The sequence below is a fragment of the Equus asinus genome, chromosome 14 (assembly GCF_041296235.1).
Source record: "Equus asinus isolate D_3611 breed Donkey chromosome 14, EquAss-T2T_v2, whole genome shotgun sequence".
Classification (NCBI taxonomy): domain Eukaryota; kingdom Metazoa; phylum Chordata; class Mammalia; order Perissodactyla; family Equidae; genus Equus; species Equus asinus.
The window spans coordinates 14,410,861-14,431,381 of NC_091803.1; the positions used below are offsets into that span (position 1 = coordinate 14,410,861).

The window sequence follows — 20,521 nt, forward strand, 5'->3', positions numbered from 1 at the left end:
CCTTGCTTGTCTCTCTCTCCTCCCTTTCTTTGTTTCCCATTCTCTCTGCTTAGAGCCAAGGAGGGAGGGAAGCTGAGATCCTTCGTGGTGTGGGAGGAGGAGGAGCCCAGTCTTCCTTTCCCCAGCCCTCCCACACCTCCTTTCCTAGCCCGTATGCTGAGGTGCGGAGGTGAGACTAGAGGCCCGGGGGCTGCAGTGCCTCTTCCTGCGTTTCAGTCACACTCCTGCTGTTACCCAGGGCTCTCCTTACTGCTTGGTGCCTGGGCCCGGGACCTCCCTGCAGTTCCGCCTCCCAGTCACTCTGTCCGACGTGGACTCCAGCCAGCTCACTGGCCAGGGCAGGACGACCAACCAGTCAGAGAAGTTACACAGGGTCAGCCTCCGACCCCAGGGCAGCAAAACCAAGAGTTCCCTAGGCACAGACGGAGACCAGGACTGCAGCTGCCTCTCTTGGCAGGGAACAGCCGTAGTGCCGCCTCCAAAGGGCCCCCTCTCTCCAGGCGAGAGGCGAAGAATGGAAAAATCCCTGGGCTGACAGAAAATGTCTAAATGACTGGGCTGTCTTCCTCCTGCCCGGGCGCTGCATGGCCCTGCCTGGTGGTCACAAATCTGAACCCCACCACAAGCACATCATGGGGGTGGAGGGACTCACCCAGGCTCCCACTAGGCTTCTGACCAAGTCCTACCATTCCCTTGGCCAACACTGTGACCATGCTCTGCAGACAACAGTCTCTGGCTCGGCCCCAGCCTGCAGCAGGTCACCTCCTGCTGCCCCTGTGGGTGAAGAAGCAGGAGCCAGGCCCCAGGACCTCGGAAGCTCTGTTCCCTCCACATTGGAGCCTGCACCATGGTGGTGGTGCGGGGGAGGGGCTGCTGAAGGAAGGAGATGGCACTGTTCCTGCAGATGGGGAGGGAGGGCACGGGGAACAGCCCAGCCGTAGCACCCCAGGCTCCTCCGGTAAGTTCCTCTCCCTGGTAACAAGATTCTTCCATGGGGACTTAGAATGTGCAGAGCCCATCCCATGGCTGCCCTGCACCTGGCAGGGGGGTGCACAGGTGGACTCCTCAGGTTGGGGGAGGTGTTCTCACCCAGCCAAGCTGAGGTTCTGCCACTTCCTGTCCCTGGGGAGCAGCTCCAGTTACCAGGGCAACAGGCTAAAATAAATCTTGTCTGGGTAAGGCCAAGGGTAGTGTCGTTGCTAGGGCGACTGATTAGGCCAGTTGTTTGGCTCCAGGCTTCCTGGTACCCAGCAGGCTAAATCGCCTGGCACTGATTACCAGCCCACTCTACCGCTGTCGCCTGCCCAGAGCCCAGGCACTCAGGTGCCTGCCGCTTCCTGCTTTATCTTTGCCCAGCACTTAGGGGCTCAATGACACAAGGTAGTTTGGAGCTGGTCTCTGTGACAGCAGCTGTGATTTCACAAGGACTGAGGTGCTGTAAAGTGGCCTGGTTGATGGGGAGCAGGAAGGAATAGGTAAGAGACCCTCCTGTGGGTAGCTTCAAATCAAGCCTGGGGAGTAAGTCTCCAGGCCAGGAGCACGGCAGGCTCCCTGTGGGTGCCCAACTCCTTGAGGCAGTGCCAAGGCTGGGAAGGTCTTTTGTGTTCCTGCCACTGTGCACAGGGTGCATATGTCAAGGCCACACTGGAGGCTATGGCCTTGAACACACTTGTTTTGGTGGCCACTTATTGATCCATCACATACCTGCCTCTCCCTGGCCAACACCCACCAGTGGTGGTGGCTGCCACTGGCCCCAGTGCACCACCTGAGCCCAGCACCTCTCCTGTACGTTGGGGGGACTTTGGCTGACCAGGAGGCACCTGGAGTGGGCTCTGGGCACCGCCTGCCTGCTAGCCAGATGCCCATCCTCACTAGTTGGCTCCCTGCACTCTCAACATGACCCTTGTAAAGATGTTCAAGGATCCTAGTTTCCATGCACATGGCACAACTGGCTTCTGCAGGATTCCAGCTCACAGACGAGCCCCTTCCTCCCAGGGCTGGGAAGTGGAGGGGCACAGGTGGGAGGCCTTGCCCTGCCTGCTCAGGTGGCCCTGGCCCTTGGACCAGTCTGAGAAGAGAGGCAGCTTCCCTTGCTTCGGTGCTCTTGTTCTATCTCCTTCCTTACCCTAAAGGTGCTCCATCTTTAATAGGGGCCACGGTTGCCCTCCTCACCGCCCAACCCTCAGCTCCCTCCTGTAGATATCTTACTTGCCATGAAAGTGATATCACAAGGTCCTCTAAGGCCCCCACCCTTGTGTCAACTGCTGGTTTGTCTTGCAGGGTGTGCACTGACCAGCGCCATCACCCCCAGCATGAGTCGGTGGTCCTTGCAAGGAAGGATCAGAAGTAGGGTGTAAAATGTCTGAATCCCAGCCCCATCTCAAATCTCTCAGAATGCAAGGGGCAAAGGGTATCTCCGCCAGAGAGTCTGCACTTCTGTGATGAGAGCCTTCCACAGGCCCATGCATTTTTGGACGGTGGTGAGGAGGGGCTGAGGGCAATGGGGCAGCAAGAGGGACATGCCCTGAGAGATGGTCTTTTCCTCCACAGGATCTCCTTCAGCGGCCACTTGACTGGGATTCTGGTGGGACTGGTCTGTGCACAGGGACCAATCCAGAAGTTAACCTATCCCAAGACACGGCCTATCACCCCAAACCCACAGAGAAACAACCTCCAGCTTGTCTGACAGCGCACAGCCCTATGCTTGAGGAGCCCGGCTCTTAGGGTTACTTGGGAAGGAAGAGTACAGAACCATTCCTAGGTGGGAAGGGGCGACCCAGGTGCCGGACGCCTAGAGCCCGAGTGGAGAGTGGCAGGAGCTGGAATGGGATGCTGCTGGAAGGGTGGCCCGGCTTAGCCTCCCACTAATGGCCAGGACTGTGGACGCCGCCAGTGCGGTCACCTCGGACACAGTTGCATTCACATTCACCTCACATCGTCGCTTTCTCGGCAGTCAGCTCAGACCAGTGGAGACGCCCCCCACACTCCCCGCCCCTGCGAAATCCCAGTGCGAGGGGGTGGGGTGGGGCGGAGGCTGCCTCCCCTAGACTTTCCAGCTCCAACTCCACTCCCACGGCCGGGCGTCCAGAGCCCGGGGCGCGCGAGGGTTAACCTCGCGGGGGGGGGGGGGGGGGGGACTCCGGAGCAGTCGGCTCGGCAGAGCGAGGGAGGGGAAAGGAGGCGACGGGAGGCGCGCGGAGCCGGCTGGGGTCGAGCCTCGGAGTATTAGAGGCCGTTGGAGCCCCGGGTATCGCAGGCCACCGGGCAGCCTCTGGGGCACATGCTGCGCGCAGCAAGGGGCCACTGCAAGCCCCCTGCCCCAAACTTCAAGTCGGAAGCAGGGGACAGACGCTGGGCATCAAGACTGGTCTGGACGCCCCCGTCCCCGGGAGCACCACCTCCACCCCACGTCTGCGGGTCTTTTCCCAGCCGTCTCCGTCCCTCCTCCGACCACTTTACTGCCTTTGGCCGGGGATGAAGCCCGGAGACGGTGGCCCCACGGCGACCCCGGAGTCCGAGTCTGCCGACGCGCCCCCCGGTCCGCCGCGGCCCTCGGCCTGGCCCGATGACGTGCGGCTCTGCGGCCACCTGCGGAAGCAGAAGTCCCAGCGCCGCCGCTTCTTCGTGCTCCGCGCGGACCCGCCGCGCCTCGAGTGCTACGAGAGCGAGAAGAAGTTCCGCGGCGGCCGAGCGCCGCCCAAGCTCAGCGTGAGCCTGGCGGGCGCGTGCACCATCAGCAAGCGCGTGGACGCGCGCCACCGCCACCTGATCGTCCTCTACACGCGCGACCGCAGCCTGGGCGTGGCGGCGGCCAGCGAGGCGGAGCAGCAGGCGTGGTACAGCGCCCTGCTCCAGGCGCGCGCCGCCGCCGGTGAGGCCCAAGCCCTGGGCAGGAGGGGATGGCGCGGGGTGGGGGGAGGCGGGTGATCAAGGATTCGGTTTATCCGTAGGCTCTCCCTCCCCCTAAGTCTGCGAAATCAAGTTCAAACATGAAGAGTTTCCACGTGTTCGGTTCTCGGGGCACAGTGACTCCAACCTCCCCGACCAGCCCATTGTCTCTCCAGGTCCTAGTTCCCAAGAGGCCCCCGGGACCTGGATCCTCGCTCCGTTTCAGGACGTCTGGCCCGTGACGCTGCGGCCCAAGGGGCTGGGGCGGACACGAGGCCTGGGCAGCGGCGGCTACCGCCTGTGCCTGGGTTCTGGGGTACTGAGCCTGCTGCGGAAGCCCAGGGGTAGAGGCTCCGGGGACACCCAGGCATGGCCGCCGCCGGCCCTCCGCCTGTCCTTGCTCAGTGTGCGCCGCTGCGGCCACGCAGACTCTTTCTTCTTCCTGGAGCTCGGTCGCTCAGCGCCCACGGGTCCCGGGGAGCTGTGGCTACAGGCGCCCGATGGTGTGGTGGCCCAAAGCATTCACGAGACCGTTCTGGCCGCCATGAAGAGACTCGGGGACGGCGTTACCGGTGGTAGGGCTGAGCCACTGCCAAGGGATCCCCCGACAAGCGCCCCCGGGTTCTCTGTCCCCCAACCTTATGAGACCCCGGCCTCCGCGGCCCAATCAATCAGTCTGAGCCGTCCGGGTTGCCTGGGTGAGAGGAGCGAGCAAGCAACCCTCAAGACCCTGGTGACGCTGGGGGCAGTAGCCTCGTACCCCCAGGGGTTGGAGCAAGGCGGGGGTTACATAACCATGGGAGCCAGAAGTGACTATGAGCCCATGGGGGGCGGCGATGCAGGCGGTTACATGGTGATGGCGCCCCCGGGCCTTCCAGCAGCCGCCAGCACCGCTCCTCGCCAGCCACTCCAGGACTCGGGGGGCACTGAATATGTGCCCATGAGCCGCTTTGCACCAGGGTCCTTTTCCTCGAGCACCCTGCCCGGTTTCTACAAGCCCGGGGCCGGGGAGCCTGGACTCGGGCTCCGAGGCCCCCGTCTCGGCGTCGGGGACAGCTGGGGACCGGCGGGAGCTCACCCCTGCTTGCAGGCGCCGTCCGAGCTAGCTGGGGAGTACGTGTGCATCGAGTACGTGGCCCCGGACTACGTAGGAATGGGCACTACCATACCGCAGCCGCCCGACGGCCGCCTCAACTACATCGACCTGGACCTGGTCCCTCCTCTGCGGGCGCGAGGCGACACCCCCGGGGCCAGCACTCACCGCCCGCACAGCTACGCGAGCATCGAGTTCCAGAACCTTGGCGAGGCGCGGGTGAGGAAACCTGGCGCCCCGCCCTGTCTAGCCAGGGCTGACGGATGGATGAGGAGGAGGGGAGAGAAAATCGGGCAGCTACCAGTGCCCTCCCGCTCGCCCCCCCTCAACCACCCCTCACACCTGTGCCCACGGCGGAGGGGCTCTAAGGCCCAGGTGCCCCTTAGGACGTGTGATCTGTAGAGGCCCTGAGCTGCCCCTTAGGTCCCACTGCCCACTCTGCCCCTTCTAGCTGTGGTGCCTGGGAAACTTCCAGGAGGAGGTTCCACAAGAAGTTGGATTCTCTTAAGGGAGAAAATTCTAGAACCTCTCCCCTTTACAAAAAGAAAAAAAACTCTACAAACTTGTAGGCTTTCTCAGCTAAAACCCTGATCCTCTCTGTTTCCCCACAGGGTTCCTGCAGCATTGCTCCAGAGTCTCAGGTTGGCCTTGGCCCCCAATCCTGCCTCTGGTGACGACTCCCACATGGATCCCCCTCACCCCTACACCTGCAGTGCCTGCCTTGTGTCTCCTCCCAGCCAAAGAACTAACCCAGCCCCAGAGCCTAACTCCCGGGGCACAGCACAAGTTGGATGAAAGCACCAGGTATCTTATCCCTAGTGCCCCCCAAAAAGTGAAGTGCCACCCCCTTACTCCCTAGTTTGCCTCTCCCAATGCCAGCCACGTGCTCACACCATCCTCCCTTCTCCGGGACCCAGCAGAGCTCATGGAGTACCTGCATCCCACTAGTCTGGGGGACTGTACTCTGGACCCCCACCCTGGCCCCACCCCACAATTAAAGGTTTCCTGCTTGGTCAATCTGGAAAGGTCTTAGATCCACAGATTCCCCGATCTCACTGTAGGGGGTGGCCAATGAGTAACCAGAATTTGAGGGAGGGCAGCCAAAGCCGTGGTGGAGGAAGAGATCCCATCCCTGCCTCGGCGCCCCACTCTGCTACTCGCCACAAGGAGCCTGTTTGCAAACCAGCACTGTTTTATTGTCAAAGAATCTGCCTGGGGGAACAGGGGGCCCACTCTGCCCCCAGAGGAGCTATAGACAATGACTGTCTGGGGTCCCTGGGAGCGATGGATCAGCACAGTGAGAACAGCTCCCGCCACCACTGAGGCCTAGGTGGTCAGAGAGAGGGTCAGGGGGGCCAGCAGGGGGCGTGGGAGCCCCTGAGATGGAGGAGCTGGGTCTTGGCTCCCCCTGGCTCATCTGCAGGAGGCCAGTGAGGGCGATCAGCTCAGGCCCACTGAGCCAGGCGGTGGAGCAGCCAGGGGATGAGGTGGGGAGGACCCAGGGGGACATAATAGGGGGTGGGAGCAGCAGCTTCAGAGAGCCCAGCACCTGAGGAGAGAGGAGAGAGGAGGGGGAAGTGTCCCCACCTGAGCCGGCAGGGAGGCTGGGCTGAGGCCAGAGCAGAAAGAGCGCTCACCTGCTGAGAGGCCTCAGACAGGTACAGGGGAACACGCTGCCCTCGCGGCAGCAGAGGGTCGGAAAGAAAGACGTCTTCACAGCACATCACCGGGAACCCTGGGGACGAGAAGCGGCTATGGTGGCAGGCGAGGGGTCCCCACGCCCTCGAGCTCTGCGCTGTTCCCTACGGGGCGCATGCAGCATCACTCCAAGGTCTGAGGGGACCAAGGGAAGTACCTGCATGCTCTCCATTCTGATGTCCTGTTGCAGGAGCCAGGGGCCTGGGGTTCCTGCCTGAGGCTGCCTCATACAGTGGCCAGAATGAGGGATGACACAAGGTCCGGCCTGAGAAGGCAACGCCAGATGCAGAGCTGGGCCCCTGTGGAGGGGCAGGAAAGATCACTAGGGCTTCAGCCCCCTGCCAGGGCACCCCTGCCCCACCCCAAGGCCGGAGCCCTAGGCACCCCTAAACTCACCCACACCAGCCAAGGTCCTGCTTTAGAGTCGTAGTTGAGGTCCCAGGGTGCTAGCAAGGTCATCCTTGAGGGGGCCACCTCCCAGGCCATCTGGGGGGAAAGCGGCACTGCGGGGGGGGGGGGGACTTGAAGAGATTAAGACAGGCTCAGGGGTCGATGAAAGGGTCCTGTGGGGGAAGGGCAGCAAGGCCCTGTACCTACCCGGGGTTCTGGGCCACTGCTCAGCAGCCGTGCCTGGGGGCGCCTGGGACAGCAGCTGCTCTCTCCGAGTCCAGGAAGGCCTTGGGGACCGGGGCTGAGGGCTGGGAAGGGGAGGTATGAGATGTTCCCGTCACAGCTGCCCTCACTCCCCTTTCCCCCTCCCAGTCTGAAAACGGACAAGGGCCAAGGGTGCCTTGTGCGGGGAGGCTGGTCACACCCATTCTTCCCTATGGACAACTGAGGGAAGACCTCACACTGTGGTCCGCCGTCGGATGTCCCCCAGGTGCCTCGGGCCGAGCCCTCACCTGTCCGGTGGGGGTGTTCCTGGCTCCCCCAGGGCTTCGTCTCCAGAGTCCCAGGCCTCGCCGGGGTCACTGCCCGCCGAGGGGCCTTCTTCCTGGGGCGCCTGCTCCTCGCCCGCGCCCCCCCAGGGAGGGGGCCAGGGCAACATGTCGCGTCTGGGGGGAGGGCAGGGCAGGGCCGCACCTCTGTGCCCCGCGCCCGCGCCCCCGCCAGGCCTCCCGCCGCGCCCGCCTCACCCCGCCTCGGCCTCCCACGCCCTCGACGCCCGGCGCTGCCCTAGGCTCTCCGCGCGGCCCGGACCTCGGCCCACCTCTCCAGGCCTCGCCTGGACGCCGGCGCCCAGCGCGTTTCCGGAAGGGCCACGTGGCGCGCGCTCCCGCGGGCGCCCCCTGGCGGCGGGGGTGGCGGGGCTCCCGCCCGCCCGCCCGCCCGCCCAGCCAAGCGGCGGGAACTGCGGGCCCTCAACATGGCGGTGGAGGCACCCTCTTCCCCTCGGTGCCTCGCTTTCCTTCGCAGACACACACACACCTGAGGGGCGACCTAGAGGGCTTCCAGCTTCTCTTTATTGCACTTGACACATCATCCAGCACCCCGGCTTCCATCCCAGACCCTCGGCCACCCAGGGGCGGCCAGGCGCCTTGCTGGGCCGGCCTGCTCCCAAGCCCTCGGGCCGAGGGGTGCCTGAGGGAGGGGGCCAGGCCCGAGGCCGCCCTCACCAGTCCTCACTAGAGAGCAGAGCCCAGGCGCGTCTGTCTTCGCTGTTCCTGGGGTCCCGGCCGGGTGGGTGCCCTGAGCCCCGACCTCAACCCCTAAGGCCGTTCCAGCAGTGCGTAGACGACAGCAGCGATGTAGGGGAGACCCCTTCCTGGGGCCCCCTCCTCTTCCAGGATGTGGTGGGGCTGGCACAGGGACTCCTGGGGGGAGGGGCCCAGGTTAAGTTCCGCTTGTCACCTTCTCCTCTGAGCTTCCCTGCCCTTCGCAGAGGGCAGGGTGGGAGACACCCTAAAGGAGCCTGGGCAAAGGGGCTGGCAGGATGGCCCCTCAAAGTGTAGGAGACGGAGGTCAGGGGCTCCCTGGACATGGCTTGGGGACAAATGAGATGCAAGGAAGCTGCCAGCAGATAACAGAAGAGAGATGACACAAGAGGCCAAGGCTCAGGGGGAAGGAGAGACCTGTCGTTTCCAGAGGGCAACGCTGGAGTAGGCAGGCTAGCACACAGAGCCCTGACATGGCCAGGGCTGCGCCTGGCCATAGCGGGACGGACGCAAATACACACACACAGAGGCGGCCACAATCTGTACAATTTATACAAGAGACAGGGCCCCACCTGGGCCCCGGCATCCCCTACAAATATAGAGTTCTCTCTACAAAATATAGATAATTTAGCCCCCCATAGCTGGGGGGGAGGGGTTGGCTGGAGGGAGGGCTCAAGAGGAAGGTTAAGATGCATCCCTGGGGGAAGCAGAGGGCCGGGCAGAGCCGCAAGAGGGCTTGAAGGCACCATCAGCACCAAGAGGGGAGGGGCTAGAAGAGGGGGCCAGAGGCTGGGGGCACCAGAGTGGGGCCTGTGAGGTCAGTATTGGGGAGGAGAGGGGGTTCACTAGTGTCTTTGGTAGGGGCTGAAGGCACCACCGGTGGGGATGGGGGTTGCACAGGAGTCTTATAAATAGAAAAAGGGCAAGGAGGTGGGGGAGGGGCAACCTCGGGTCCTAGGAACCCAGGAGGCGAGTGTAGACGACATAGAGCAGCAGCATGAGGACCACGTAGAAGAGGACGAAGCCACCCAGACCAGAGGGGGGCCAGAGGGGCGGGGGGGCCCTGCCCCCCACCCGCTTCACGGCCTCCAGGGTGGTCCACAGCCCCTGGGCGGTGCCCTGGAGGAGATCCGAGGGCGAGCACAGGTCAGCCTGGGAAAGGAGGGTAGGACAAATGGACAAGGACAAAGGACAGACGTCAGCAGCAAGACAATCTTCCCCACCCCCTACCCTCAGGTGCCAGGGGCAGCGCCACGCCAACATGCAGAGTGCAGGGAAGGGAGGCATGCAGGGGAGACGTGCAGGATGGGGGCCTACGGACATGCTTCCTTCTGGGGCGCAGACGCCCCTTGAGCGGAACCCTGCCAGCCATGCAGGGTACTCAGCCGAGCCCAGGATGCCACCACTCTTTACAGGCGAGACCAGCCCCGGGCTCCTGAGGACACCCCCTCATACCTCAGGCACCCCCATTTTTCGACAGGCTTCTAAGAAGCTCTCCACATTCTTCCGAGACTTGAGGGCACTGAGTTTTGGCTGGGGGTGGGTAAGAAAGGAAAAAGAGAAGAGAGTAAAGGAGAGGCCACAAGAGTCCCCTGTCCCATCCCCTACTGCCCGCCCTGGGCCCCAACTGACCACAGCAGGCGAGGGCACGTGAATGAAGGGCACGGAGCGGGGCCGCAGCTGGTTGGCCAGCTGGCAGAGGATGACGCCATTGGCCAGAGCCTCTGCCAGGTCCTCAGGCAGGGGCCGCTGCAGCCGTGACTCTAGGACCTGGGAGGCAGGGGAAGAAGTGGGGAGAGGTCAGGGTCAGCAGGGAACTCCCAGAAGCCCCTTCTGTCCTCAGCAGAAGCACCAGGGTGGGCAAAGAGGGTGTTGGGGGAGACCAGGAAACTGGAGGAGGCGCCATGCTGAGCCCAAGCCCGCTCACACAGCTCCAGCCTCTGACCTGGCGCAGCTGGGCCATCAGCTCCTTCTCATCCAGAAGCTGGGGGGATCGCCGGGGTCTCAAGACAGAGTCTGGTGAGGAAGGGCCTGGAGAGAAAGGAGGGTATGTGGGCTGTCTCGTGACCCACCCTCGACTCGGTAGCTGGGTCGCAGTGTCTGGCACACACATCTCCTGCCTCTGTGCTTGTGGGATTTTCAACACAAAGGAGCAATTGACCAGAGAACTCGCAGGCCAGAAGCGGTGACTGCAGCCCAAGGGTTAGTGCTGGGTCAGCACTGGGTTAGTCCTGGCGACAAGGGGAGACCCACCTGAGCCACTCTGAGAGGAAGAACGGAAGAGGAAGCTGTTTGGTCTCTGAATGGAGCCGAGCGGCCGGGGAGCAGGTGGTGTCGCTGGGGGCCAGAGCAGAGACATCCCCTCAGTGTCCCACTCTTCCCTCGGGCCACCGGGTCCCAACCACCCCTTCACCTGCACAGGCCCCCATCCTCTTCCCAAAGCCCCTGTCCCACCTGGTCTGGCCACAGGAACAGGCTCCTGGGAGGTGGGGGCGGGGGCTCCCTGACCCCCTGAAGCTCCCAGTTGGGGGGCACTGGACTTAGGCGTGCCGCTGAGGAAAGACGACAGGGAATGAGAGGATGGTCAGGAAAAGGGTGTGCGGGGAGAGGGCTCAGGGAGGCGGAGGACACTTACTTGTAGGTGGCCTGAGTAGACAAGGCGGCAGCACCTCCACCAGCAGCCCTGAGCCCCAGCTTCAGAAAACTAGAAAGTGAAGGAGAGGTGGGGTCAGCGGGGCCCAGCAGGGGACCCTGCCAACCCCAAGAGGCTCATTACCACTCATCCAGGGCCCACCGCCCAGCAGCAGCCCTCATGCCCACACCTGTCCTTCTTGGGGGCCCCCCACACGCCACTCTGCTGTTGTTGCTGCTGCTGCTGCTGCCGCCGCTCCCGCTCCTGCCACAACTGTAAGGTGTCTGGGCGCCGCCGCTCCTCCCCTGCGGGCTCCTCCCGCCTGCAGGGCAAAGGCAGGATGAGAGGCAGAGCCGGGCAGGGGATGGAGTAAAGGGAGGAGGGGCCGGCTCGGGTGGCTCTGGGGTACCTGCTGCTTAGCGCCCTCTCCCCGTCCCCTGCCACGGGGCTTAATTCTGGTGGCCGCTGCTCCTGAAGAAAGAACAGCAGAGGGGCTGAAGGAGTGCCTATTCCCTCATGGCAGACAGACAGACAGACACGGGCTGGCCCCTCACCTCGGCAGCAGCACCTCGCTCTTCGTCCTCCCCAGGGACGTGGCTGTCAATGAAGTCAATCTGCTCAGGGTCTCCGTCAGCTGAGGAGGCCAGGGCACGTCAGCAAGCAGCTGGAGGGCCTTCTCCCCAGCTCCCAGGCCCTGTCCCCAGTACTCACCAGAGCCATCCTCCCTCCGCTCCCGGGGCCCCCGAGGCTCCCGGGCCAGCTCCGAGATCCGGAACGACAACTCGGAAAATTCATCCGTGGACTGTAAATGCAGAAATGCAGAGATGGGAGACAGCCTCTCTGTAGTACCAGGGGATTGTGGGGTTCAGGACCTCGGGGTCTCCTGCTGAGCCAGCCCTTCCCCGAGATACTTGGGTGAGAAAAGGAAGAGGACAGCTCCAGCCACCACCTGTCACTCTGAGATTTAGAGGTCCCAGGCAAAGCGTCCTGGCTCACAGGTTCTCCCCTGGGGCTGAGACCCCCAATGTCCCTTGGAAAGGAGGCCCTTACCTCATTTCCAGACCACCTCTTGCTGCCACTATCAACGCTGTGGAAGCCTGAGTCCAGCCCGCCATCATACCGACGTCCCGGAAATAAGTCCTCAGCTGGGCTGGGGCCAACCAGGGAGAGCTGGTCAGTCCTATTCTGGACAGCAATCCCCTCATTCTCCCTCCAGAAACCATAGGGTCCCTGGTGCCAGGAAGGGGTGTCAAATATCCAAAGGCTTCCTTCCTTCCTTCCCACTTGGGACTTACCAGGGACTGAAACTTGGGGGACGGGAAGGGGCCAGGTCCCCCAGTGCAGAGCCCCCGCGCCGCCCAGCCTCTGTTGACAAATACTTGAAGATGTGAAGTTTCCCCTTCAGGCAGATCTAGGTGTCAGAAGGCACATGGCGGGGAGTTAGGGGAAGGGGGGGGGACTCCCCAGCTCCTGCTTGGCTACCAAAGGGACCCACGCCCCAACTCCTGCCCATTCTCAGCCCTGTCCCCACGGTCCACCCCTCACCTGAGCAGGCGGGCTCTGCAGGGGGTTGCTGTCCAGCAGAATGACCTGCAGGTGCCTGAGGCGGCAGAAGGAGACCGGGATGCGGGAGACACGGTTACAGGAGAAATCCAGGCGGACAAGAGGAAGGTCCCCCAGCTCTGGGGGTGGGTGAGGGAAGAGTCAGGAGCAGGCCCAAAGCTGGGGCCTTGTGCTCACTTCCTCTGCCCTCTGCTCTGGCCAGCCGGTCACCCCTGGGTCCACCACAGCCTTTGCCCCAGCTGGCTGAAGGCACTCCCCAGGAACAACCTCCCTGCTCCTCTTCCCGCTCAAATCTGGCCCACCCTCAGGCTCACTCCCCCATCAGGCCTATCCGACTTCAGCTCCTGTCCATCTCATTGCTTCCCTCCTTTTTTCCACCCTGGCCTCTCCATTCTCAAGTGACCACCACAAGACCCAAACCAAACTGTGACACTGCGTTGCTCAGAAACCTTCCATGACCTGCGCCGGGGCTGCTAAGGGTGAGTGGGCTGTGCCCAAAGGCACCCAGGCAGGAGGGGATGGCAAGCCTGTGCACTTCACTAGCCAAGCTCTGACCCCTGGGCGAGGCTCAGGCCACCCACAGGAAAGGTGCCTTTGTGTACTTCTCAGAGGCACAGACCGATTAGCGGTGGCCCAAGATGCACACCAAAAATCACCACTCCCTGGTCAAGCACCGCCAAGGTCATGATCAGGCTCCGCCCATGTTTCCCATCTCACTGCCTGCCCTCCGACCACATCAGACAACCCTCCAGCCCCTGGGCTTCTAGGCCTTTCCACATGCTGTTTGCTCAGCTGGGAGAATGCCATTTTTCTCTCCATGCATCTTTCAAGGTACAGCTCAAGTGTCACCTCCTCCATGAAATCTTTCTAGATACGAGGTTGGAATTCATTGCTCCTTCCTCTGTGTCCCCGGGGCATTTTGCTGGGGTCTCTTATATGGCCCAGAGAGAACCCTGATCGAATGCTTATTTGTACCCCTACTGATTCAGAAGGCAACAGCGCCGGCGTAGGAGTAGGGGGGAGGCCAGAGAACACAGAGGACCACCTGACTCCCCTCTCTTGTTCCTCAAAACCAAGGTTGGCACGGCACAGGTCCTTCCTGCCTAGCCCTGGCTTGCCTTTCTAACCGCATTCGTGCTGAACCATGTTCCCTCCCACCTTCATGCTTCGCACATGGGGTTTCCTCTGCCTGGGATGCAGAAGGATGCAGGATTCCCCTTCAAAGGGCAGCTCCTGCTATGCCCGTGGGGTAAAGGCTTCCTTAACTTCCCCAAGCAGAGCTGGGCACCTCCCTCTAGCTCCTGCAGCTCTTTAAGGATCCTGTTCTAGCACTTCCCTCTGCTTGTCTTTCCCCATTCAGGCATGAAATCTTAAGAGTTGGCCCCAGATCTGAGTGACATCACTCCCATCTACCTGGTCCCCACCTAAAACACAGGAAACACATACAACAATGCTGGCTGCATAAAGGAAGGTATACATGCTTTGGAGCAGAGGCGATCAAATGTTGGGGTGCATCACAATTAATTAGCTTGTTAAAATGGGGCTGCTTGGGCTCCCGCACGTGGTCCTACTGATTCAGAGTTTCTGGGGAGGTCATGCAGGGCGTCATGTGACTCAGGGGTCTGAGAGCTCCTGCCTGGGTGAGTGGTGACACAGGGTGACCGTGAGATTCTACAGGGTGCCGATGCACTCCACTCCCCGTCTCTGTGCCTTTTTCCACATTTGTAAAATAGAGCTAATAATCCATGTCTTACCAGCCCCAGAGGGCTGCTGGGCAAGGAGCAAATAAAGTAATTTACAGTTTGTTTTATATGCTGCAAAACCTAAGGCAACTAAGGCATGATTTTTCTGTGAAGATTCCTTGTCTGTGACTTCTCCAAGGTAGACACACACACGCCACCAATTCTTCCTTTTCCTCACCATCAGGCAGGGTGCTGAGCTGGTTCCTCCGAACATTGAGATCCCGCAGGGAAGGGAGGCTACACAGCTCGGCGGGGAGGGACTGCAACTCATTGCTGCTCACATCCTGGAAGGAGGAAGGAGGTAGGAAAGGAGCCACAAGACCAGGAGCATCAGAAACCACCTCCTGTCTCTGGCCACCCCCTTTAGTCCCGGCCTGCCCCTCAGGCGCATGCTGCCTTTCCCTGACTTCCCCCAAAAAGGTCCCTGGTGCCTGGGTCAGCAACCCCTCCTCTCGCCCCACTCCCCATCCTCACAAGCTGTCGCAGGCTTCCCAAGGCGCTGATGTCGGGAGGCAGGGCTCCCAGTTTGTTGTTGCTGACAATGAGCACCCGCAGGGGTAGCTGGCAGATGTAGGGGGGCAGCGATGACAGCTGGTTTCGGCTGTGGAAGGGAGAAAGGTAGTGGGCTCACTCTCCAGGCACAGCGTCCCAGTGTCACCCTCCTTTCAGGGTCACCAGGAGGGTCGCTCAGGGAACTGTGCCCTGGTACTGGGGCTGAGGACAAGCCCCCCACCCCCACACCCCGCCCTGGGCCTGCCTCCCTACCTGAGGTTGAGGTAGGTGAGAGCTGTGAGATTCCCCAAGGCTGGGTTCAGACATCTCAAGCAATTGTGGTAGAGGCTCAGGCCCTCCAGGGACACCAGTTGGCACGCCGCCTCCGGCACCTCGGGGAACCGGTTCCGGGACAGGTCTAGGGGAAGCAAGTGTTGGGGGAGAGCTTGCAAAGGCCCAGCCCTGGACAGGAGGACCTTGACCTACCCCAGAGCCAGCTGGACAGCCCTCTCTCCCCAGCTGACCTGAGGAATCAGACCTATAAACCTGGGCTCCTCAGAGTGAGAAGAAAGCCTTAGGCAAATTGGAGCACATTCCAAGGATGACCAGAAGGGTAGAGGGAAGGCAGAGGAGACACTGAGCCAGAGAAGCCCAGACTGGGCCGGGGGCGAGCCATGAACACCATGTGGGAACACACAAATGAGGAGCTATCCTAGAAGCGTGGATTCTTTAACTCTTGTGGCTCCTGCTGTTTTGCGATGCCAGGAGAGGTGGAAGGCGAAAGTTGTAGGAGAGGGTTGCTGCTCCAAAGAAACTAGCAAAGTGGTGGGCAGGGAGGCTCACGGTGACTATACCGACAGCCTCTGGGGGAAGCCACTGAGAGTGTGCATCCCTCCTGAGGACCCTGTCTCCCAACCGCAACCTGTTTTCAACCCAGGGAGAAACCAAGGGTCACTATAGCCTGGCTCTAGAAATTATGTAAGGCTCCTGATCTGGACAATGGTTTTTCACCAGCCCCTGGGATCAGTAAGCCAGGTCCAAGGGACTATGAAGTTACAGACGCCCAAGGACCAGGAGAGGAGGGACCAAGCTGGAGGTGGGAGTCAGAGTCCTCAGGTCCCTCCCATCCGGGCACACCTTCCTCAGGGCTGGCCTCCTTCCCACCCTCTTCCAGCTCCACCAGCCCTCCTCCACTTCCTCTTACCGACCCAGCCTTCAGGAGATCAGCTCCTCTGCCTGAGTCTGAGGCATGGGTAAGAGTGGAGAGGAGAGGAGAGTCTATGACCGCCCCCTTATCTCAAGCAGTGGCAGGCCAATTCCACTGCAAGGAGTCAGGCACTGGGGCTCCCACCAGCGTGGAGGCACTCACTGCCTAGTCCTCTCCAAGCAGAGTTTCTGTTTCTTCTGCTCAGCCTGTACTGGGAGGGGCCCAGGGGCTGCTGGGGGAAACCCCGGCAACAGAACTTGGGTGAGCTTCTTAGAGGGCCTTCCCCAGGGAGGGGTGAGCAAAAGCTGAGGGGAGGGGAAGCTGGGGTATATCCCCCAAGGAAACAAGTCTTGTGACAGGAAACGAAGTAGAGACAATCTGTCAGTTCTGTCTCTGGTGGGCGCTGTGTTTACCAGGGCGGATGAGAGCCTGCGGCCCCAGGGATAGCTCCCTCTCCCTCTCTGCTCCCAACCCTGGTGCACACAGCTAGAAGACCTGTCATGGGAGAAGAAAGTTCCGGAGAGGGTGGGAGGACCAGATGCAGTCCTCCCACCCTCACCCTCCACCTGCCTGCTTTCCCTGTGTCCACAAATGTGTGTGCGTGCGCACACGCATGTGGATGAAGGAGGTGGAAAACAGGTTATGATGGGGGTAAGTGGAGCAAAAGCCAGGAGCGGAAGAGCCCGGGCTGGAGGAGGCAGGGCACAGGAGGCACAGGATGTGGTCTGTGAGAGAATGAGCTGCACTTCTCTTTTGTGCGAGCGGCCCCTCCCCCATCTCAGGATTCATCCTACTATCAGGGCCCCAGAAACAAGTCCAAGGGACATCAGGGACTGGCGCCACAGAAGCATGGAAGCAAAACACCAGTTCAGAAAGAGCTGGGAAAGCAGGAGGAGAGGGTTCAAAATGATTTGGGCAGCAGAACGTTGAAGCTTTTAGCCTGGGTTGAAGGGCAAAGAGGTGCGGAGGGCAGGGTATGGGCAATACTGACTGTGTTTTTGTCACTTCCCCTTTCCACTCCAAGCCATAAGCACCCCTTGGGGAGAGGGGACGGAGAAGAGAGTCTGGACAAGAGAGACCCCACCTGGCCGACAACCTGGGCCCTGAAAGGACTGAGGATTCCTGCGCGGAGAGCAGGGCAGAGACGGGTTCTCAGGAAGCTGGGATTTTCTCCCTTCACGACAGGAGCTCACTCACAGGACTGGCTGCACCCTGAGCCCGGAATGCTGGGGGAGGAGCGGGGAGGGGGTAGGAGCGGGGAGGGGGTAGGAGCTGGGAGGGGCCGGGGAGTTCTTGGTAGTTTTCCCCCGGAGTCCACTCACAGAGACAGAGCCCTAAGGAAGTAAAGAATAACATTTGGTCTTTGTCAAAAAACAAGCAAGGGGGAGGGGAAAGGGAACAGACGGCGAGTGTCACACAGCTGCTGAGGTCAATCTGGAGCTTGGGGGTTAGGCGGCTAGGGGAGACCGAGAGGGACAGGCATGGCGGCGGGGGCTAACCCATTCCCTGAACTCACTCTGCATAGTGGGCAAGTTAGTTTACCTAGCCGCCCAAGAAAAGTGGAGAGGTTTAAACTGGCTCTCCCCACGACAGTAGAGGAAAGAGAGTGTGTCCACTGGAGTGTTTGCAGGTGGGCAGACACCTGCTAGGGGAGAAATGCTAGGGGAGTCCCAGGGCAGCGTCAGCAGGAGGGCACTCTCCTCCAGCCCCAGGTTCCACCCTGGGCTAGGCTGGGGTGGGGCTTCGGGAATGCAGTCCTCCTCCCGTCTCCCAATCCCCAGCCCCCAGCTGCCAGCCCAAGGTCATAGGCTGCCTCCTGAGCAGCTGAGGCCCGACTCACCTGTCACAGCGAGCCCCCCACACCCACCATCAACAGACACCAGGGTGGAGCGGGCATGATTAGTGGGATGCTGCGGGTGGGGGAGTGGAAGGACAGTGGGACCGTCTCTAGCTTCCCAGCACTCCTATCTAGGAGATAAGATTTCCTTCCTTTCAGCAACTGCCTCAAGTCCCTCCCCCTAGGGAAAGCAGAGACTGAAATGGGAATTCTAGGGTCCCTATGAGGTCACAGGCTCCATAGTGACCTCACACACGCAGGAAGGAGGAGGAGTCGCAGATAAAGGGGGTCAGGGATAATAGGCGGAAGAGCTCGGGAAGAAACGAGTTAGGGGAGGTGGGAGATGTGCTTCTTTCCCATAGGCTGGCAGGGGGAAGAGCGGAGAGGGCCAACGACCTTAGGGGGCGGGACTATAAGCAAAGTAAGCATAAACATCAGGTTGTTATGGGCGAATCCACGCGAAGGGGGGGCCTGGGGCCACTCGGTTCTCGGTGGAACTGGGGCAAGAGTTGGAGACGAAGTGGAGGAGACGAAAGGAGTCCTTAGAGGGGCTGGTGGGGGCTGCTTTATGGAATGATCAGAACTGAGGTTGAAGAGGTCATGCAAATAAGCCAACCAGGTGAGGGGCGGGGCCATGCTACAGGTGCGCAGATATGCAAATAAAGACAAGCTGAGGGCCGCAGGCTCTCACGACGTCGGCCGGGGACACTGGGCATTCGGTGCAAACGAGAAATGCGTTCATCGTCTAGCAGTTCTTAAAGCGGAGGTGGCGGGGAGGGGTCGCAGGCTGGTGCAAATCGCAGGGTCGAGCACCCGACGGCCAGGTGAAGGGGCGGGCCACGCTCCCGGGCCCGGAGAGAAATAAGCGAGGGGGCGGAGCCATGCAAATGAGGGTCCCGGCCGGGCTGGGGGCCGGGCGCACTCACCAGCCTGGGTGATGTCTGACAGGTCGTAGCTGCGGGCCGCGCCCCGGGGGAAGTGCTTCAAGCGTCGGTTAGACAGGTTCAGGGTCCCGGTGGCCACGGCCTCCTCGAGGGCCCGCTCTGCACTGCGGCTCCCGGGCAGACCCGGAGCCCCTGGGACGGAGGTCGTGGCCGCCGCCTCCTCACCCCCAGCGGCGAGTGGGGCCGCTACCGCCGCCGCCATCCGCTCCCGGCGGCTCCCGCTGCCTGACTGACGGGACCGGCCGTCCTCCTGCCCCCTCCCCCGCCTTGGAGCCGCCGTAGTCGCTTCAAGGGGAGGGAGCGGGCTCAGGGACCCCGCGGACCAATGGCGGTCCCGGGACGCCTCGGAAGGGGCTAATCAGAACCCGCCGAGGGGGTGGAGACTCCAGCGCAGGAGTGAGGCGAGCGAAGGGAGGGGGACCAGAACAGAGCGCTCGCCAACGGCCGACGCTCCCGGCCGCCCGCCCCGTGCAGCCGCATCCAATCACAATGCTGAAGGCTGGAGATCAGCCAATCAGGCCCAACCCGGAGGCGGGGACGCCGGCGTTCAACTAGAAGGGATCGAGACCGGGAGACCGCATGGTGCTTTTCCAACGAAGACCAATCGCAAGCCAGATACAGGCGAGTGACTGTCAAGAAGACCAATTAGATCCTCCAGAGGGAACCTGGCCCGGCCTCTTCTCTAAGGGACGGCTCTACCTACCAATAGCATGGGCGAGAAGGCCGTCCCTTCGCTAAGGAGGAGGCGGGTGAGCTAGAACTTTGAGGTAAAGAATGTGAGCGCGGCCTGCCGGGCAGTCTGGGAGGACCGGGGGCCCCCGAGTCGTGTATGCGAGCTGGCAGTGTTAGGGAGCGAGGCAGCTCTGAGGGCGTGAGGGAGAGCGGGAGGTGCAAGGCGACGCCGGAGGCCAGTGAGCAGGGGCTCATTGCGGCCGAAGGGACCGTGGAGGCCATTCTGGCTGCGGAGGCTGAGGCCCTGCGACGGTCCCTGGTTCCGGGCCGGTGGGTGGATGGGGGCTTCCCAGGGACTGGAGGGGCCCAGCTCAGCTCCTGGAGGGAGGCTCGCGGAAGGCTGGCCTGCCCGCCTACCCAGAGGAGCGCACCTAGGCGGGCATCGGGATGGCAAGACCTGGGGAGATTTAGTCTAGAAGGGACCACTCATCTTGAAGAAGTTCTGTGTTTTACAAATGAGGAAACTGAGGCAGAGGGCAGTTGATGAGTTGGCAGGAGCAGACAGCCAGTTACAGCTTGCCCTGGAAGCCAGCTCCCCACTGTTATCAGCTTTTACAGTGGACTTGTTCCGTTTGCACCCACTTTGCCTCCCGAGGTGAGATGGCGTGGATGAAGGGAACCCAGATGCTAGAGGAAGCTGACGATACTTTTCCCACCTGCTGAGAGATCGTAATATCCTTTTAGGCCACTTATATGTTAACAGTTGCCTAACCACCAATAACGGAAGGGCCTTTCTCATAAGTCACATCTCTGAGGTTGATATTCCTAAGCGTTTATTGAATTACTAAAATTCCCTCCTAGGTATCCCAAACCAGCTGTTTACTAGTGACCACGCATAAGGGAGTTTGACTGGATGGTTGACAGCCTGTCAGCACAGTAAAAGAACAATCCTGTAACACTGCACAGCTCAGGGCTGGTTGCCCAGGGCTGGATTCCTTTGAGCCCGTGGAAGAGTCAGCCATCCTGGGATTTATTGGTGTAGATCTTCTGCCCCTACCTGGACAGACACATAAGCCCAACTCCTGCTGTAACTCCTCT

The 20,521-nt window shown here is 61.5% G+C and overlaps 3 protein-coding genes across 5 annotated transcripts; 1 reads left to right on the forward strand and 2 right to left on the reverse strand.

The window, feature by feature from the left end:
• Positions 1–3,130: 3,130 nt before the first annotated feature.
• LOC106839324 (insulin receptor substrate 1-like) lies at positions 3,131–6,000 on the forward strand. Of its 2 annotated transcripts, XM_044747352.2 has the most exons (4): positions 3,148–3,871; positions 4,065–5,200; positions 5,593–5,622; positions 5,719–6,000. In XM_044747352.2, exons 1-4 carry the CDS (start codon positions 3,475–3,477, stop codon positions 5,728–5,730), a joined length of 1,575 nt encoding a protein of 524 aa, XP_044603287.1. In that variant the 5' UTR covers positions 3,148–3,474; the 3' UTR covers positions 5,731–6,000. The 2 variants fall into 2 exon arrangements, with proteins under 2 accessions (XP_044603286.1, XP_044603287.1); XM_044747351.2 differs by having other exon boundaries at positions 3,131–3,871; positions 5,593–5,801.
• A 155-nt stretch (positions 6,001–6,155) lies between these two features.
• On the reverse strand, positions 6,156–7,870 carry SAP25 (Sin3A associated protein 25). The gene is made up of 6 exons (XM_014853978.3): positions 7,582–7,870; positions 7,277–7,377; positions 7,076–7,182; positions 6,837–6,978; positions 6,619–6,716; positions 6,156–6,530 (listed from the first exon to the last, which is right to left on the reverse strand). The coding sequence occupies exons 1-6, from the start codon at positions 7,725–7,727 to the stop codon at positions 6,231–6,233; spliced, it is 894 nt and encodes a 297-aa protein (XP_014709464.2). The 5' UTR covers positions 7,728–7,870; the 3' UTR covers positions 6,156–6,230.
• Positions 7,871–8,134: 264 nt separating this feature from the next.
• Positions 8,135–19,070, reverse strand: LRCH4 (leucine rich repeats and calponin homology domain containing 4). Of its 2 annotated transcripts, none has more exons than XM_044746509.2 (18): positions 18,734–19,030; positions 15,037–15,181; positions 14,746–14,872; positions 14,450–14,555; positions 12,512–12,648; positions 12,262–12,377; positions 12,017–12,116; positions 11,678–11,768; positions 11,521–11,600; positions 11,376–11,437; positions 11,157–11,288; positions 10,970–11,038; positions 10,789–10,886; positions 10,588–10,671; positions 10,280–10,365; positions 9,967–10,104; positions 9,790–9,867; positions 8,135–8,493 (listed from the first exon to the last, which is right to left on the reverse strand). In XM_044746509.2, exons 1-18 carry the CDS (start codon positions 18,951–18,953, stop codon positions 8,389–8,391), a joined length of 1,974 nt encoding a protein of 657 aa, XP_044602444.2. In that variant the 5' UTR covers positions 18,954–19,030; the 3' UTR covers positions 8,135–8,388. The 2 variants fall into 2 exon arrangements, with proteins under 2 accessions (XP_044602444.2, XP_014709457.3); XM_014853971.3 differs by lacking the exon at positions 8,135–8,493 and adding an exon at positions 8,869–9,486 and having other exon boundaries at positions 18,734–19,070.
• Between the last annotated feature and the right edge of the window lie 1,451 nt (positions 19,071–20,521).